The sequence below is a fragment of the Polyodon spathula genome, chromosome 53, assembly GCF_017654505.1.
Source record: "Polyodon spathula isolate WHYD16114869_AA chromosome 53, ASM1765450v1, whole genome shotgun sequence".
NCBI lineage: Eukaryota > Metazoa > Chordata > Actinopteri > Acipenseriformes > Polyodontidae > Polyodon > Polyodon spathula.
The window spans coordinates 24491-44418 of record NC_054586.1 but is presented as its reverse complement, the minus strand read 5'-3'; the positions used below and the strand labels follow the sequence as shown (position 1 = coordinate 44418).

Below are 19928 nucleotides of genomic sequence, written 5' to 3'. Positions count from 1 at the left end.
ATCCCACCTACAGGGAGAGTCAAATAGCCCTTCCTTTCAGACTGGTACTGCTAGCAACTTTATTTTAGTCTCCCAAAATACACCAAGGAGTAATCCCGCCAGAGCAGGGGGTACATGGATAAACACTTCAAACAGCCCCTACCAGCTACAAATGAAACTACAGCGATGTATACTTCAATACTTTCCTGTCTTAAACGGTTTTATTACATGCATCAGTTGGTTAAACTGGCAACAGCAATCTGTAACCCTGCTGAAAATCAAAGAAGAAATGATAGGCAACACCACTGCCATTTGTCCATGCTGATCACGTTGAGTTTATTCGGAGGAAAGGGATCTTTGGGTTTGGTTCACAATGTACACGTTCGCGGCCGCAGAATGCTACGCTACAGTATGTAGAAATGCAATTAAAATATCGACCGGTTTTATGTAACAAGGAGAAGGAAATCTAATTAAAAGGAGGATTTGGCGCTTGTTTTAAGAAGCTAACCCCGACCCCCTCCTTGTTAAGCCTCCTCGCGCCTAGCTACAGCAAATAAAGAAAGTCCACAAACCTGAAGGTCACCTTACCCATTTCGGAATTTCTTTCGGTCCTGACGGATACTATCCTTGCACAGGAATTCCCAGAGCTTTGCAGTGATAAGCACAAGCCTCTCAGACCCGGTCAGCATCCTGTTTCCACAGGCATGGTTTCAAACTGGTTGTTTTAGACTGTAAGCGTGTACAGTTTAGCATATTGGTCCTGATTGCATGCTAGGTGTCTGTAATGTAAGCCTCAGGTTGCGTGTATCAAATGTTGTTGGATCCTCGCAGGTCCTTGTGTTGACGATGCACTGGTGCGGCTTGCTCTTGTGTTGAGGATGCATTGGTGTGGCTTGCTCTTGTGTTGAGGATGCACTGGTGCGGCTTGCTCTTGTGTTGAGGATGCACTGGTGCGGGATGCACTGGTGTGGCTTGCTCTTGTGTTGAGGATGCACTGGTGCGGCTTGCTCTTGTGTTGAGGATGCACTGGTGTGGCTTGCTCTTGTGTTGACGATGCACTGGTGCGGCTTGCTCTTGTGTTGACGACGCACTGGTGCGGCTTGCTCTTGTGTTGAGGATGCACTGGTGCGGCTTGCCCTTGAGTTGAGGATGCATTCTGCAGTTTTTTTAATGTCCTCTCAAGGTCAGAACCCTTTCTGGAGAAACATATGAAGCTGTAATGCAGTAACAGAATCAGGGGAGAGGCAGAGCACTGCATGATCTGCGGTGACGGTGCTGGAAGCGGGTTGCTGTTGCTCTCAGCTTTGCTCTGAACGGGTTTCCCATAACAGCTGTGCAAAGTGTCCCAGTGACTTTGAAAATCCACCCAGGACTGGGGTTTTAGGTTTAGCCAAGGTCAGCAGGACCTTAACCGGACTGAGAAAGACCACTCTGCAGATTTACACAGAAAGCCCAGGTTGACGGGACTGACGTCTTTCACAGACGTCGCGGCGTTACAACGTTACAGAACCCAGAGCGTACTAGCCAGCCTGCAATCTGAAACCTCAGCACACAGAGAAGCCAAGGACCAGATATTCAACACAGCTTTCAATATCTCTGCATGATAAATCCCTGCTTTAAAAACACCACAAAATACATTCTCTAGGATTAAAACATCAGCGCTTAATGTGTACAGCTTTACACACTGGAAGAAATGCACATACTCTGTCCCGCACACATGTCCTCAAAGAAAAACCCCTCTCGTTCCCTCTCTCAGTAACCCACTCTCACAGGCACACACTCACACTCACACTCGCTCTCCTGTCTCTCTCTCAGGGCTCACCTGCTCAGCTGCGTCAGGGTCTAGGTGCGAGTCTAGCAGAGGCATAGTAAACTGGATCTTCCGCGGGCTGCCTGTCTCCATGATGCTCCTGTCCTTTGTGTAACTCAGCTGTTCTGGGGTGGTACACAGCGTCTGCCTGCCTCTCTCTGCTTGAACAGAGCCTGCCTGCCTCTCTCTGCTTGAACAGCGCCTGCCTGCCTCTCTCTGTCTACCACCACAGTCCTTTGTTCTCTTCACAGTGTCAGTCAGTGGAGTCAGGTAATTCCCAGCCACGCTGCTCAGTGCTCTCTCTCTCTCTCTCTGTTGATTCTGTGTCGTTGTTCCTGCAATCACCCCCACCCCCTCGTTTTCTCTCTCTCTCTCTGCCTCCCTCTCTCACCCCCTCGTTTTCTCTCTCTCTCTCTGCCTCCCTCTCTCACTCCCTCTCTATTGGTTAACTGAAGATCTAATACTGCAAACCCAGCAGAAAAAAAATTCTGTACATTTACAACAGTAAAATGCATTATACTGCATGTTGTATTGCATTCATCCTTGCTTACTAACTATATCTATCCATATATATATATTAGAGAGAGATATAGATAGAAAGCAAGAATCAATGCATATATTATATATATAATATATTATATGATATATATAATATATATATATATATATATATATATATATATATGAATGATAGTTGAAAATACTGCAGTATATTGATTGAATAATGTATATGAATGGTTTAATGTGTACTTGGAACACCTAAAAAGCATTGCCTACTTTTGCAGTTGTAGGAAAATATTGTACAACATTACAGAATTGGTGTCCAAATTACTGTCCGTTAAAAGAGACCCTAAAATTTATCTACAAACTGAGACCTCACAATTCAAAACAGATGCAAGAAGAATTGATGCAATTTGCCGTATTTATCTGAGGGGTCAGTGCCTCGTTTACTATGGAAGATTAATTCACCCCCTCCCTCCTTCCCTCCCCTCTCTCGCATCCAGTTAGCTCTGTATCAGCCTCGCATTGCATTCTGTGGCAGATGTGTCATAGTTCAGGCCTTTTTTTTTATTATTGATCAGCAAGGCTTGCGTCAGGCAAGGATTTTGCTTTTGAAAGAATCTTTGCTCAAGGTGCCGGGAGGGGGGTGCTCCCCCCCCCTTCCCTTCGCTGAGGTTCTTGTGTGAAGTAAGATTCATGTATTTTATTTAAGAACAATCACCTGGACCTTCTCCATACAGCAGGACCCCTGCATTGTTCTGCATTCAAGTTCCTCTAACAGCTAATCCATTACAGCAGCGATTAAGAGAACATGGAATTATTTGAATGAAAAAAAAACCCCACAAGAGATCAGTTTACATGACCTCCCCTCCCCTCCCCTCCCTCGTCTTTCACGCACTCACTCTGTCGCAGAGACTAAATCAATTATTGATCCAGACCGAGAGTACACAGCAGCAGCATGTCTAAAAAGAACAGTTACTAGGCTTTGAGACCCTCCATTAGCGTCACAGTGGTTCTGTATCCAAGCCTACGGCAGAGCAGACCACCATCACCCCTGAAGGAAGTGGTGACATCACGTGGTCAAGCTCAGCACCGACCTCAGCGGTGGCCAAAAGTTTAGCATCACGAGGACGTTAGGATTGAGACATCATTTAAAAAACAAGCAAAAAAAACTGAACATAGTTTAGATCTTTTATTTAATATCATGCAATCAAAGAGACACAAAATGAGCTTGCAAGTGTCTACTGGAAGCCGTACAGTGTTTCATACAGATTTCAAAATGTCAGTTTTTCGCGCAGTATAAATCTACAAAGCGGTGTGTAATTCAATATGTTAACATTTTTCAGCAGACTGCATTCGACTTTACGAAGCAAAATTCAATTCTACAGGCTGATGCAAAACTTCTGCCCAGAGCTGCACTTCTGTAATCGTTGTTATTCTTGTTTTTAATTGCTCCTCATATCCAGAAGCTCAGATTGTTGAACCTTGCTTTAAATCCCGTGTATTTTAAGAGTTTCGTTTGCTGCAGGAGACGCTCGGAGATCACTGGCGTGGAACTGATCCAAACTTTAATGCAGGATCTCTTAAAAGTAAAAATATGTTTCCATGTGAGCCTTCCCCAGAGTCAGCCATCCCTCTAATGAAAGAGCTTTCCTTTGAAGGGATCGCCCCCCCCCCCCCGATATTTAATTAATAACCCGGCATGGGACGACCAAGGCAGACTGGTTTAGAGAACCAGGGACCCCGCCCTGGGACAGGTCACAAGGCTTCGGAAGGAATTGGAATTTGACTTTCCAAATTCTCAGTGTTCTACAGCATGAGCTCCAGCAGGAGAGCTCCAGAGCTGGACACAAGAAACTCTGCATGCCAAGATGACAAGATGAAAACTGCTCCTCATGCGTTCAGCTTGTGAAATATCTAGATCAGAATAAATGATTTTTTTTTTTTTAAACTTATTTCATGGGATATCTTGGTATGATGCCATGACATCTGTGACTCTGTGAAGTGATCACTGATTCCTGCACATCTCTCAGGGACTCCTGCCAGTGTGGTCTGTCACCAGGTTTTAACTCGCAGCCTTGTCTAGTACATCGCATTGAAAAAAAAAAAAAGCCTCCAATCGTTCCAGGAAAAACTGTTTTGCTTTCCGCTCGCCAGCAAAGCTGGCAGAAACACCTCCCCTGTACTGATGAAATTCAAATGAGCTACTCTGAGAATCATCCACAGGAGAAAAATGACTTTCAGACAGCACCAGCAATCCCTCCCCCTCCCTGCTCTGCAGCTGGAGAACACATTGAAGCCAGGGACCAGATTTCTCATCTCATTCGCATTTACCCAGGCAGCTGCAGCATTATCTGCACTGCAGCAATGAATACTGGTAACAAGGGGTTTTCCCTCCCCCAATTAAAATGATAAAGCCAGGGAGAAGGAGGAAACTGGAGCATATTCACACAGGCAGCCCCTCGGAGCTGGCAAGCTCTTACATTATTAGGGAGCGTCACCATGCAGGAGAGAGAAGGGATCCGGAGCTTTTGAAACCAGCTCCCATGACTCTCCAAAGAGCTTTAATTCAATCACCTGCCTCCACACAGAAGTGGGGTTCTGGCTGATTTTGTTCTGATTTTATTGTTTGTTTCTTCCATTGGAGCCATTACAGACAGCACCAAAAGGAAGCGGTTTGCACTCTCCGTTTGATTCAGTTTGACCAGCCTATCACCTCTTAACGCGACAGCGGGTCCATGAGGGGTAGAAATCCACTGCGTTTGGATGTTCTTGTATATTTTCCAGCAGCTTCCCTTCTTGCTTATCCAGCTGGGGTTTCAACACAAGCCTGAACGTGTTTGTGCCATCGTCCTTCTTACAAAACAATACATCTCTGTCACCACAGACCTACACGCATGTTCTAGAGACCCGTCTCCCACACGGTATTTCAGCACACCGTTCCACTGACCGATCGACTGAACTGTTTGTATTAAATTATTTAAGTGGGATTTTTTGGGGGATTAAAGCCTGCAATACCTAATAAGAGCGTTATCCCCCCTTCCCCAGATTTAAAGAGCATCTCTGTTCCATTTTCTAATGAGAATTTGCTGAAATTCCCTTAAATCAGCGCTGATGAGGTAGCCTGCTCTTTCTCTCTCTCTTTACAGACGTCGCCATAACAACCAGCACGCAATCTCTCTGCTGGGAGAAAATGGATCTGCCAATGCAAGTCATCATGTTTAACACACGGGAGTATCACGAGACAGTTTCCTAGAACCCCACAGAGCGCGTTCTGAAGGAACGACGGGAAACAGCAATTACAAATTCAACCTGCTAACAAAAAATGAAGTAATTCAGGACAGTTTGTGAAACTAAAAGGACTCGTCAGATCAGCACAGCAGTCGATTAAAAACTTTGACGATTCTCTTAATTAAATCACAGTCGATTTCTCTCGGAAGTGAACCCATGCAGGCACCTACAAACCCACTGAAGTTCATTCCACACACACAAACTCTGGCAGGAGCATTTCCTCTCACAGGAGTTCTCTCCACACCAACAGCACCTTCCCTCCAGCAGGGAGGAACCAGTGGCGTCCAATTACAGGCATGATCCTCACAAACACCCTGGATTCCACTCAACTCACCCCTGGGGTTCCAGCTCACTGTTAGAACCCATTCACCAACAACAGAACAGCTTCGCCCCGCCCTAAAGCGGTTAACGGGCCCCAAGTGTTTTTTTGTTGCAGGTCCAACAGGTGGCGCTACCTGTGTATTAAGGGTACCGAGGTTCTACATGTCCTTTTAAACATTAACATGTAAAAATGAGCACAGCTGACCACAACGCCCCCTACATACATGTGTCTGAAATGGAACACAAAACAGGCAGCTCCGTTACCCATCATTCCACGTTCCATTCAGAACCCCGTGCCGTTTCTATAGCAACCCCGCAGACCGCTCTTCATTGGTGTCGGACTCCCCTTTGAAGACTGGTTTGCAGGTACTGTCCCTACAGGAGTAACAACAAACAAAACACACACACACACAGGGGTCAGCCGAGGAGTTTTATTGGTTACAGCGTGTTGAGCAGGGTGTTTGGGAATGAACTGAATTTCTGTTTTGCCAAGTATCCCGGATTGGTGCCTGTTTGGGTTTACTTCTTTCCGAATCTCTGTGGCACCGCCAGGCTCCAGAACTGTGCCGGGATGGCCTCCCTGCCGCGAGACTCTACCAGCTCCTCGCCACCCACAGCTCCCCTGGCATCCCGGCCAAACCTTGCCACACAAAAAACAAAAGTTTAGTATTACACTGCAGACAGGATTAACCAGAGCCTTCGCATGCAGGAGTGTGATCTTAAATGACCACTGGGGGCACACCACCCAGCCCATATTATTCAAATAGTAATCACTTAGAAGAGGCTTTCATCCAACTTGGAGACTAGGGGGGTGATCTACACATCAACTGCTGCTGAGTCGCTTCCAATAGGACCTCGTTTCTCTTGCATCTCAACCGAAAGACGGAGCACAAGGAGGTTAAGTGACTTGCTCAGGGTCACACACAGCTGAACCTCCTGGTAACAAGCCCTTTACTCGAACCACTGAACCTCTCTCCTGATCCCAGTCTTCCAATCCAGAGAAGCCCCATATATCACACTCCCCCACAGCTCTAAGATGCACACAGCATGCAGGACTCAGCTCACCTCTGAGGCTGGTGGAGGGCTGAAGGGCTCCTGCCAGAGCGCTGGGGTCCGTGAATCAGGGAGCGCAGCACAGCAGTCAACCGCTCAGCCCCCGGGGAGGGATGCCCCTCGCTGTCCTGAGCAAAGAAAAACAGCACAAGGGCTTCCATTGACATGCAGTGAAGATCTTTACCGACGCATCAAAATGAAGGAGAAGAACCAACCCAGAAGCAAATCAGACACGCTCGTCGCTCGCGGCGTCACGAGTTATATTAAGACTTTATATTACTCGAGTATATAAATCGACCCGTCACTATGAACTCCTGATTCAAGCGAAGCAAATCTCCCACCGAACTACGCGTAGTGTGTTTGGAGCTAGGATGTAACGTCTGTTTCCAGTACGAATTCCAGCATTAATGCAACACAGACTTTCATAGAAAGAAACAATGGCAAGAAACAAATCAAAAGCAGGGCTCAAAAACAAGCTTGCAAAAATATTCAAAAAGGTCACAACACACACACAAGCAATAAAGCTTCTCTTACCAAGGCTTCCAGCAGCCATTGGGCGAAGGTCCGGTCCTGCTGGTCGATCTGGAAAGTTTCCAGAGGCTCTGAGCCCTCGTCCAGGGACTGGCAGGGGTCGACCCAAGCTACCACCAGGGCCAGGGCCAGGGTCGTCAGCAGCAGTCTGCTCTCCATGGTCGCAATCAAACTGGTTTTTGATCGTGTTGCTGTTCGCTCGCTCTTCTCTGCGCTCTCGCTGGACTCCGGGTCCAGTCACACGACTCCTCTTTTTATATCACGGACCGGTTCTCTGTGCCCGAGTCTCAAGACGCAAGGGGATTACGATAAAGTTTGTAAATGCACTTCAGAGCCCCTTTAAGTGCTAATGGGAGGCCGGGGGCCAGCAGCTTTGAAGGCTTAACCGATTTTGAAAGCCATTTAGCAGGGACCAGGGGATGGAGATGGCCGAGGGGGGCTCTACATCATCGCTGACTCCCTCTCCCCGGAGCGCTTCCAGGATTATTAAACAGATTCATTTTCAACATAACGCCATCATAACGAAGTGCTGTTTGTCACTTCTTTAAACTCCCACACAGCACGATAATCACGAGACCCATAATCTGATTTTATTTTCCTTCACTTATAAACAGAGGCGTGCCGAGTCGTTAATCCCCTTTGCCATGTCTAGGGAAGGTGTCTGATTTACTGCAGTAATCTCCACTCTTCAAACCTGCCCCCATTTATCAAGACATGCTGCATTTTAAGACAGGTCAATAAAGGAGGCATCTTACAATGATAACGCAGTCTTAGCGTTTGCTATGTTTTATTATGCAGCATTAATAAAACTGAAATCCATCCAGAAATGCACAGGAGGGTGTGTTAGTGATTCCACTGCCCACATTTACACAACACAAATACTTCTGTGCCGTTACTTCTTATAGATTTTAAAAAGCAACCGATTAAAACAAACTTTCATCTAGAACAACATTTCACAGCTAAGAAAAAATAATGTAGCAAATTATGTTCACCTACTGAGAACATGATTCAATTTATAATAAAAATACCCAAAAAAACACAACTTCTTCCTCAATAAATACATTTAGAAGGGCTCGATATAACCACGATTAAATACATGTTACCACTGGATGGTTAACTTGATGTGCATGTTCACAGCAAGGTGTGCTTGCAGTAAGGCAATGTGTGTGAACTGGAATGGGTTTTTTTTGTAAAAGATGGTCAGTGTAAATTTCCAGCAGTTTTTACCCTAACTGGTGTAGTCTCATCCACTGGAATTACCACGAGTCTTCCAATGAAAGGGGTGCAACTAGAACATCCGGGCGTTTCTGTGGATATTTTAGTTTTACATGTTGGCCCGTGGAAATATAAAAATAAATATATTATGCTGTTCTGAATGAAACCTGCCGTCTTTAAAACGACATATATTAACATCAACCAACCAGTGAAGAGCCTCACACAGGTTTCTGCACCAATCTTAAATTATTTCCATAACTGTTTTACCATTGATAACATTTTAAAAGCAGGCAGTTTCCAAATAAGCAAGGAGACACCAGAATTAAACCGGACCCCGTCTCCAAACCGGACCCCAGAGAGATGCGCACTGTTAAAGATCAATGCTGCCACCTGGTGGTGATTACAAGGAACTGATGTGTCAAAGCAATACTTGTATACAACATTTGTACACCGTCAACAAAAACTCCGATTGGATAAAAACATGCGATTGTAATTACTTGCTCCCAATTGGCGCACACAATTAACGAATCAAAAAGGAGAAACGCAATACATAATTTGCATAGATCCGATGGCTGGCTTGTAGGGCAGATCTATGCACCACGACTGCTGCTGCAGAGTCACTTCCAATAGGACCTCGGTCTTGCGAATCAAACATCGACAATGCAGTGTTGAATGTGCTGTATGTGTGCCCGTATAAAAACACGTGCCGTGAATGTACATATTATGAAAAATGTCAGAATCCACTTTTCTATGTCAGATTTTTACAAATATGCTCTGCTCAGTGCAGGCTCGGAGCAATGCTGCCACCCAGTGGCGAGGAAATAGAACTGCAATTCAAGAGAGCATCACACGGTCAGTCGCAACAAACGCGGGGAAAATAAATACCCACGGTTTGCAAACTTCAAATTCTACTCACAATGGTTGGCTTTAGTTAACTCTTCTTCCCCAACACTGCCTCCTCCTACCTCCAATCCCTCGCGTCTCCTTACACCCTCTCCGCTCCTCCTCGACTGGCCTTCCACCGTCCATTCTCTGCTTGGTTGGGAGCCGCGGTGCTAAATAAATAAATAGATAAATAATAATAATAATAACATTGAACGCAATAACGCATGTGTTGCACACCGGAGGTCTCGGTGGTCAGCTCACAGCTTGCAGTGCGGTTACTAGCAGTTCCGCTTAAAACCCGCGGAATTGGGCTTGTCCGTGCAGGCAGTCGCTTATAATTTTGCCCAGTCGCTTTTCCTCATATTTTGCGCTCGTTTATTTCTTTGTTCACGGTCGCTCAAGTCATGTAAAGCAATTTCCTGAATTGTGTCCGGATTTTATTTTTATTTTTTTCAACCAAAAAGCAACTTTGCAGAGTAAAACAGCGATACAAAACGCTCTTCCGTTAATACTGTCCGGGTGGAAACACTCGAACCGGAATAAATACGCGCAGCAACCGGGGCGTGTGTCTTTCGGTTCCGCATGCTTCTCTTTCCCCGCACCCTGCGTGTTCTCGGCCCCGCTTCGTACGCTCTCCGCGGGACCGGTGACCGACCCCCTCCCCTTGCCCATTCCTGCACCGTTAAAACCGGAGCCAGCGCCGCCTTAAGCCGCGGTTGCACCCGCATGCCCCCCCCAGCAGCGAAGCGTGTCTGCGGGCTGAAGATGCCGGCTGTTATTAAGATTGGGACCCACGACGGGACCTTTCATTGCGACGAGGTGCTAGCGTGCTTCTTGCTCCGACAGCTGCCGGGGTATAAGGTAGGTGGAGTCCGGTGTTTATGTAGCGGAGAGCAAAGTGCAGCAAACAAGGGCAGCGATTAGCACGCCAGGTTTATTAAGCTGCGGTAATAGCACGACATGCGAGGGGCATGCTTTGCAATAACGCGGTCCACAGCTGAAAATCTCCGGCAGTGTTGCTGTAGACATTTTAAGACAGACCGCTGTGGCTTCGAACAGTGACCGGTCAGTCCGACGCCTCTCCCCAAACAGTGTGAAAACAAGACCCACCTTCCGACACCTTGTGGAGTCTGTAAGGGAACCACCGGTCCAAACCAACATTTCGAACCACGCTGTTAAGGCGCGCAAAAGCAGATGGGAATTATTTTCTGAAGCATGTCGAAAACGTTTGGGATATCCAGGGGCACGACCCGGTAGTGGGTACCGTTCCTAATAAAGTGGCCAGACGGATCGCAGTGGACCGGTTGACCACGGGGTCCGTTTTTGTTCTCGATTGACCCGCTGTGATTTGTAAGGAGTCGGTTTGCTGGCATGATACCCACTCCAACACAGCAGCAACAGAGATGCAAAGAGAGATAGCTAGAGGGAGCACTAGAGGGAGACAGACACACAGGGAGTAGTAATGAGGCTGGTATCCAGCCAGCCAGCACAGTTACAGTAGAGGAGGACTCACTTGTTCCTGTGTTTTCTCAGTAGGAACAGCGAGCGTTTGTTGTGTGCAGAGCCAGTCGGGTCACTAAACATTGAAACCGATCAGTGCCTCCTCTCAAAACTCCTGAACAACTGAAAAAAACAAGTAGGCTAGCAGCCATGCATCATAAACAAAATGAATGTATATCAGCTGAGCCAAGCCTCTGCACAGTTCCACCGGAGGCTGATCAATCTGGTATTTCTCCCAGGGTGTGAAAGGCAGTCACTGATTCCCATTCCCCCCCCCCATCTCTCCCAGGATGCGGAGATCGTTCGAACCCGGGACCCTGCCCTGCTGTCGGAGTGTGACGTGGTGGTGGATGTTGGAGGGGAGTTTGACCCCAAGAGGCATCGATATGACCACCATCAGAGGTGAGAGAGACTGAAGAAGCACCTCAGAGCCTGGGCTTCTGTATTTAACCAACCCTCCCTTTCCTCCTCCTCCCCTCTCCCACCCAGAACTTCTATCAGCTCTCATAGATAGATACGTATAGCAGAGTGCACATGTGTTAGAGCACCCCACTGCTTCTGCATCAGAGCACCCCACTGCTTCTGCATCAAAACACCCCACTGCTTCTGCATCAGAGCACCCCATATATATATATGAGATAGCGACTTGATTTTATAGATGCATTAAATAACTTGGATATTTATTTATTTATAGATAATTACAATCATAAATCACCCGCAACTCTGTAAAATGGATCTGAAGAAGGGAAATAAAATTGAAAGTAAATCATTTTTTTGGTAGGGAAACGGTACTGCATGTGTAGAGGGTTTTAATAGCCAATCGCATGTCTGCCATTTCCCATGAAGTCTCCAGCAAGACCAATTTATTTGACTGGCTAGCCACTTAGAGGGTTACACTCTCACAGTGACAGTCTGAAAAGCCAGGGCAGTCCCTCACCCCCTTGCTCGCTGTTAACCCCTTCCTCTCCTCTCAGGTCGTTCAGCGAGACGTTCCACAGCCTGTTGCCCGAGAAGCGCTGGGTTACGAAGCTGAGCAGTGCCGGGCTGGTCTACCTGCACTTTGGCCAGCGCATCCTCGCACAGATACTGGAGAGAGAGGAGGGGGACCCGGAGGTACAGGTGCTGTATGACAAGGTGAGCTGGGAGGCAGTGGGGCTGGGCATCGGAAGACTGCCTTAGGATCGCTCACTCAAAAATTTATCTTTGATATAGTAACGGTCTGCAGTGTGGAGAGTGGAGTTCTCTTTCCTATACTGCTAGAGCGCTCTGCAGAGCGCTGTGTGAGAGTGGAGTTCTCTTTCCTATACTGCTAGAGCGCTCTGCAGAGTGGAGTTCTCTTTCCTATACTGCTAGAGCGCTCTGCAGTGGAGTGGAGTCTCTTTCCTATACTGAGCTCTGCAGAGCTGCTCTCTCTTTCCTATACTGCTAGAGCGCTCTGCAGTGTTGAGAGTGGAGTTCTCTTTCCTATACTGCTAGAGCGCTCTGCAGTGTGGAGAGTGGAGTTCTCTTTCCTATACCGCTAGAGCGCTCTGCAGCGTGGAGAGTGGAGTTCTCTTTCCTATACTGCTAGAGCGCTCTGCAGCGTGGAGAGTGGAGTTCTCTTTCCTATACTGCTAGAGCGCTGTGCAGCGTTGAAAGTGGAGTTCTCTTTCCTATACTGCTAGAGCGCTCTGCAGCATGGAGAGTGGAGTTCTCTTTCCTATACTGCTAGAGCGCTCTGCAGTGCTTCAGTTCTCAGTGCTTCAGTTCTCTACCCCAGACCACAGAGCTGATGTTCCTGACTCTGTCTGCAGGTCTATGAGAACTTCGTGGAGGAGATAGACGCCATTGATAACGGGATCTCGCAGTGGGATGAGGAGCCGCGCTACACCGTGACCAGTAACCTCAGTTCCCGTGTGGGACACCTGAACCCTCGCTGGAACGACAAGGACCAGGACACGCAGGTGAGCGGCGCTGACACCCACACTGTCCACAGAAACAAGAGGTGGGAGTTTTCATGTCTGAGAACTCATAATGTATACCTCTTATAGTACTGTGGCAGCCAGGAGTTTTGAGTGGAGCTATTTGTACAAACCTTACTTAAACCAATATTTCCATAGCCGGTTTCACAGTGAGCTTGAATTTATCGCAGTGCAAAAGGTGAGTGGTGCATGTAATTAAGTTCATGACCGCAAACTGGAATCGCTCAAACGGCCACGCAACGGGAGATTAAAAAAAAAAACAACAAAAATGCAAATGAAATAATCGAGGGACTGCAGCTTCCTTGTGGCAGCTGTGGGTTCAGAGTGATATTTTATTCAGCGCCGCGTTTCCCTGTGTTGAGGCTAAACGGATGTGTCAGCACCATGCTAATGAGGACCCCTTTGTGCTCTCCTGAGTCGCCCCCCCTGCCCCTCCCTGTCTCTTCTCATCTGTCTCCTTCATGGTCTGAGGTGCAATAGGATTAAAAAGCGTTGTTATTCACAAGGACTAATCGAAAATTGACTTGAGAAAAAAAAAAAAAGATTGTTTAATTTCCTAAACAGTATAAAATGTTGGCAGCATCTCGGATCACCCATACTAAGCAGCATCTCAAGGTTAGAGTACAGGGAAGGGTGGAAGACTCCCATTGCATAGCAGTGTCACCCATTCCAGGTTTTACTACCAGCTTGGTTAGCCGCAGTGTATAGGTAACAAGCCCAGGTGTGTCTTATTAAACTCCTAGCAAAACCAGGAGAATGGATCACACTGCTGTGCGACGGGAGTCTTGTTTCCCTCCCTGGTGTAACGTACACAGGAAACAGAAGTGCAGTGTTTGTTATTCCCAGCCTGGCAGTAGCACTGACCTCTGCTCTCTTTCAGGATGGTTTCCACAAGGCCATGGAGATGGTGGGGGCGGAGTTCTTGGAGCGGCTGGATTTCTACCACAGGTCCTGGCTTCCAGCTCGCTCCCTGGTCGAGGAAGCCATTCGAACCCGGAACAAGGTGAAGGCTATGGTGCAGCTCACGTGGCCCAAGCTTTCACACAGTCGAATGAAGCCTGCTGTTAAGATATTGAACATATCCACTCGAGGCAATGCAGAACTTTTGGCCACAGCTGTAAACGACCGCTGCATCGCTCCGAGCAATAATGCAATATTAAAGTAGCCAACAATATAAATCCAGACCTGTCACACTCTGTTCGTTCTGTAGGGGTCTGGAACAGGCTGTCTGTGTTCTTCACAACTCAGTGTGTCCTGTCTAGTGAGTCTATCTTTAGTGAATAATTTAGTATGAGACAGCTGTGATCATTGATAATTGACTGCAACGACCTTATAAAATGCAAGGTACACGATCACGCAGAGTGCTGGGAGGAATATTCTGCAAAAAATTAAAACAGACTCCGACTTAATAGCATGAGCGACCTTCACTGCCCTGCAGAATAGCCAAGCCACAAACTGAGCGTGGTTTCTGCATTGTCTCCAGTGCAGGGATGGAAATAAGACTCCCTGTTGCTTAGCTGTGTCGCCCATGCCAGGTTTAATATGCGCTTGACCTGGCCAGCGGTAACAAGCTCAGGTGAGTCTCGTTAGACTCCCAGTAAAACCAGGAATGGATCAAACTGCTCTGCAGCGGGAGTCTGACTTCAGACCCTAGGCATGTTGTGGTGGAGCTGGAACTCGACTAGGCAAGCGCGGTCACATGACTCCCGTCTCCTGCACACCTGTCTGATTCAGTCAGCCATCCTCTCGGTGCAATGACAAGAGCACAGGAACTTCTGCGGTTACAAACTGCTGCTTTAAGAAGGCTGAATGCTGAGCAGGACGACGGTAGCAGTGCTTCGACTGCCACTGTGGACACAAACACAAGCAAAGCTCTTCCCTGAATAGCATTCAGTGAAACAGCCCCCGATTAGAGAATTAAATAAGTGTTCCGATCGGCGTTCCAATACTTCAGATCTAGGAGGCTCGGTGGTCCGGTGGTTAGAGAAAGGGGCTTTGTTACCAGGAGGTTCCAGGCTCAGTCCCAGCCACTGTGTGCGACCCTGAGCAAGTCATCGAACCTCACCCTCGTGTGTTTTTCAGGTGGACGCGGGGGGCGAGGTGGTGGTGTTCGCTCAGGGGGGCTGTCCGTGGAAAGAGCATCTCTTCAACCTGGAGAAGGAGCTGGGCATCGATCCCACCATCAAGTTTGTTCTGTACCCCGACCAGAGCGGGCAGTGGAGGGTGCAGTGCGTGCCAGCCGGGCCCAACACCTTCCAGAACAGGTCAGGATTGCAAGAGAGGACCAGAACCACAGATCAGCTCACCGTGAGAATGTGTTCCGTCATCGCTGCCACTCCCCTACTCCACAGTCAGATTATACAGTGTAAACATCACAGAAATAAGACTCCTATTGCATAGCAGTTTTACCTACTCCAGATTTTAATATGTGCTTGGTTTGCCCCATAGGTAACAAGCTCAGGAGTGCTCTATTAAACAGCTAGTAAAACCAGGAATGGAGCGTACTGCAGTGCAATAAGAGTCTTATTTCAATCCCTTCCTAATAGCCTGGATTCAGATATCCTATACTGCTCTTAATAGCTTCACCATTGCCCAAGATATGCTTGTCTGTTACAGAGGTAGTGTTTGTGCAATAGACTGCATGCAGTGTAAGGTCAGTTCAATACCCTTCTGATTGAGTTCATGGAACAGGGTTTGTCGTTCTGTCAATCAGTGTAAGGTTTTATTAACAGCGTGTTTTGATTTTTTTAAATTGTTTCTGCTGTGCGGCTTGAAACACAATCACGATGGTAAACACCTCAATGGCGACACTCTGCTGCTTGAGGGTATGTTTCAGTTGATTGTTTACCAGGGGGGAATTTCGGTGTGTTAACTTTTAGATTAAATTAAAACAGGTGCTCTCTCTCTCTCTCCCTTGCCTGTCTGTCTGTCCTATTAGCAGACCCAATCAATAACAAGGATCTTCCCTTGGCTGCTGTGCTGTCCACACTGAGCTCTAGATTAACCCTGCCCGCTGTTGAACTGGGGTCCCTGCGGGGACAGGATTCGGCTTGGGGCACTCTGGCAGACGAGTGCAATCTTGCACTGATTTTATAGAGCTCTGCTGAGAGAGAGGTTAAACACACTTACCTCTGCCGGTTCTCACTCTGCAGGAGCTTGACAAGGGTAATTAGTCTCTGTGTGCCCCAGGAGGCAGACAGGAGAGGTGGCACCAATCCACGACTTCTCTATGGAAACCCACTTGCCTGCCTGCCTGCCTGCCTCGTCCTCCTCCTCCTTCCAAAGGGATTTGATGAATCGCTTCATCTGGGGGGGGGGGTTGTTTAGTTGTGCTGCTGTTTGTTTTTTTCAGGGAGATTTAACAGGCGTAACCAAGCCCTTTTAAAATCGAATCATATTTCAGCTAGAAGGAGCTTCCTCACTCCTCTTTTTACAGTGCAAACCAGAGCTTTTAAAATGTAAAAGGTCTTAACCTCTTATTGGCGCTAGCAACATCATTAGTGCCGTCCCTTTAAAAAAGCTTTTTAAAAGCATACCTCCCATCAGCATTGCTAATATGATCACTGCTTTAAAAGAGCGCCGACCACTTTCAAACCCCCCTCCCTACAAAAACAGTCCGAGCTCCTCCGCAGTGCAGACTGCACCCTGCCTGGGCCTCCTCGACCCACACGCTCGCTGCTGGTTAAGACGTGGTTTGTGAGCCGGTGACCGCAGCAGAGAGATGCGATGCACATCGCTGCAATCCCAGCCACTGGGTTTAAGCACTCTTGACAGTGAAGCATTGATGAATGCATCTGTGGGCAGTTTTCTAATCGAGCGAAGGGCAGCAGAAATACTTTGAGGATCCTGGTCGATACGTCTGTCTTACTAGTGGAGTTGGATTTTATTTTAAACTGCAGGTCTCGGCTCTTGTGAATTCAGAAGTTTGTCTATTTTGCATCTAGCCTGGGCAAAAATATAGTGCTTGTGTGTGTGTGTCACACTTGCATGTTTACCAGCTGTTCATATAATTGTGCCTGAACTTGGTATGGGCATTCCTTAGCTCCAAAGGGAGTCTGAATCTAATACTGCGAAAGAACTGAGTCTAATATGAAGAGACCAGAGACGAACGAGCCTAATCACTTTATTTTGTGTTGCAATTGACAGTCTCGGCTTTGTTTCCTGTCCATGTCCCTGTAAATCTTCAGATTTTGAGCGTCTAAAGTTAGTGACGCTCCTGCATCAAGGTCACTGCTTCCCTAAGTGCGCATAATTGATTTTAAAAAATGTAATTAAATTTCCTCCCCCAAAAAACACAGCCATCTCTTCAGTGTTACCAGAGCTAGTTCTCTCTCTCTGTCTCTATTTCTCTCTCAGGATTGTAAATGATGAGGTTTGGCTGCACAGTATTGAACACTGTTTGAAAAGGCGCCCAGCTCTTGTCAAGCTGAGGTGTTTTAACAAACCTATCTCGTTACATCTCCGTCCAGAAAGGCACATACAAGCTGTGAAACAATGTCAGCTTGCTGTCTGCAAGCCTGAGCATGCAGACGCTATCCGGTCTCATATTCCCCCCTTTTGTATATTTGTGTGGATCAGTAATACTTGGCTATAAAATAAGACCGAGGTTTCAGGAGAGACATTTGCAGATTGAGTTTCGACCGTCGCCTTTCTGTTTTCTATCCCCTAAAATGAATTGAGTTGTTTTTTTTTTGAGGTTTTTTCCTTTTCAAAACTGTAAATGCATTCCCTGTGCAGCAAGAATTAGGATCCTGCCTGACCCCTTTTAAAAGTCTTCTATGCAGCAAAGGGATTTCAGCTGGGGTCCGAATGCCGGCAGCACAGGGGAGAGTGAATCTACAGCGTGGTCTTTACAAGTTTCAAGGTACTAATTATTCAAGAATAGGAGCCATTTCTTGCTGCAGTGAAACGCATTAGAAATGACAGAGTGACATTTTCCTCTCCGCTGGCATTTTCTGACTCGATCAAAAGGAATTTCAGTGCCTTTGTCTGCCTGTAGACCGATTCCAGGGTTGAAAAGATGACTTTTAAAACCATCAAACCAGCCTTTTATTTCCAAACATGAATAAATCGATGTTCTGCAAGACTAAACATTGCATGCAATCTATTCCAGCCCCACAGCGGCAGGCGGGGAGGGATGCTCTGCACTGTGTGATGTTATGACTCGGGCATTGGAGATTTTAAACCTGCATTGTGACAGGAATAGAATTGATTATTTAGAAGCTGTTTTTTTTTTTTTGTGATCCCAGACAGGGTGTTTAAGAAACCTGGAATTTTATTACAGGGTGGCGTAGTCGGTCAGTGCAATCTGTTTCTAATCCGGCTTCGGTCTCTTCCAGCATTTTCTGAATATACAAAACATGAATGGGCAGAATCTGATTATACATTAGATACAAGGGTTTTAAAAATAGTTTGCAAAAAAGAGCCTAGCAAGACTAAAGCTGCAGTGTGTTTGTCGAATTTACACCAGAGCAGTTAGCCAATTGGGTTAACTTGTTAGTGTTGCTTCCTACTGGGAGCTTACAGTCTGAAGTCCTTTGTGTTCTGCTGTGAAGCTGCAGTTATTATTATATGCTTGCTTGCAGACGCTAGTCCAATCACTCATGGCATTGCCCAGAAGCAGTAATCTCAACAGCGTAGCGAATTTCTAGAAAGAAAAACACCATTTATTTAGTGCAAAAAAAGAAATGTTACTAAAACTAGTTTTTATCTTTTTTCCCACGGCTTTGAACACTCAATGTTTTTAGCCTTAAGAAGTAACTTCTAGAAGTTGCTAATGGTCTTTTCCTAAAGACTAGTGGGCGGGTCAGAGGCGAGTCATGTGACTGAGCTTGCCCATTCTGTGTGTTCCTACTTGACTGCAGCACTGGGGTTTGCTCTCCTAAGTGTGTGTGTGTTTGTGTGCAGGCTGTCTCTCCCGGAGGCGTGGCGTGGGGTGCGCGACGATGCCCTCTCCGCACTCAGCGGCATCCCGGACTGCATTTTCGTTCATGCCAGCGGCTTCATCGGGGGCAACCGGACCAGGGAGGGGGCGCTGGCCATGGCACGCCACACCCTGGAGGGGGCAGCCAAGTCCTCCGCCAACGGTAACTAACCTGAACCACACTGGACCGAACAACGGCGCCAGCGCCAATCGAAGAGCAACGAGCTGCATGCTGGGTTTTTGTAATAAATAACTACAAATATATATGTTGGTTTAATTGTTGTTTTTTGTAGTAGTGCCAGTGTTAACACAAACCTTTCTTTTTTCTTACAAAAATTACACTCCAGAATTGAATTGCAATTATCTTTCTAGTTGCTGTTCTCAGCAGAAAATCAGCAATCAGCGCGAACCCAAGCAGCTGTCATTTCCTCTTCCCTCGTTCCACGCAGAAAATTAGCCCTGTCAACACCAACGACCCTCGGCTGATTTCTGCGAAGAGTTTGACCCCAATAAACGGCTGGTGCAGTACCACGGATTTGCGGAGCGTTTATCCTAATGAATGATCATGTGCCTAAAACCTCCGTTACCCGCTAGCATGGGGACTTAACACAGACGGGATTATTTCTGTAAAATTTGAGTGTGTGTGTGTGTGAGAGAGAGAGAGAGATAATAACACGGCTTTTATACATCCTGTATGACTGATCACACCCGCTCTCTACGCTTGGCTGAAAAATCTGCTGTGTGGGCTTGATTGAGAAAAATAAATGAGTGCAGCTTTTCACTGAAAGAGCCTTCAGGACAGCTCCAGCCACTTAATTCAGCTGCAGTAATGATTGCGTGGAATGGGAGGGTAGCGTCGTGGAAGGTAATTAGAGTCATGCTGAGATTGAAGAATAAACCAAAAGTACTTGTACTCGTCACTCATTCTGGTAAGATTTAAACAGCTTTCAAAAACACC

General features: G+C 46.9%; 2 protein-coding genes across 3 annotated transcripts; one reads left to right on the top strand and one right to left on the bottom strand.

The window, feature by feature from the left end:
- Positions 1-6319: 6319 nt before the first annotated feature.
- LOC121307141 (pro-FMRFamide-related neuropeptide FF-like) lies at positions 6320-11111 on the bottom strand. Of its 2 annotated transcripts, none has more exons than XM_041239273.1 (4): positions 10697-11111; positions 9667-9756; positions 6968-7083; positions 6320-6542 (listed from the first exon to the last, which is right to left on the bottom strand). In XM_041239273.1, the coding sequence occupies exons 1-4, from the start codon at positions 10745-10747 to the stop codon at positions 6422-6424; spliced, it is 378 nt and encodes a 125-aa protein (XP_041095207.1). In that variant the 5' UTR covers positions 10748-11111; the 3' UTR covers positions 6320-6421. The 2 variants fall into 2 exon arrangements, with proteins under 2 accessions (XP_041095207.1, XP_041095206.1); XM_041239272.1 differs by having other exon boundaries at positions 7490-9756; positions 10697-11107.
- Positions 10125-19234, top strand: LOC121307139 (MYG1 exonuclease-like). Its single transcript, XM_041239269.1, has 7 exons — positions 10125-10447; positions 11376-11488; positions 12061-12220; positions 12880-13029; positions 13928-14050; positions 15130-15311; positions 18955-19234. The coding sequence occupies exons 1-7, from the start codon at positions 10169-10171 to the stop codon at positions 19139-19141; spliced, it is 1194 nt and encodes a 397-aa protein (XP_041095203.1). The 5' UTR covers positions 10125-10168; the 3' UTR covers positions 19142-19234.
- Positions 19235-19928: the final 694 nt, after the last annotated feature.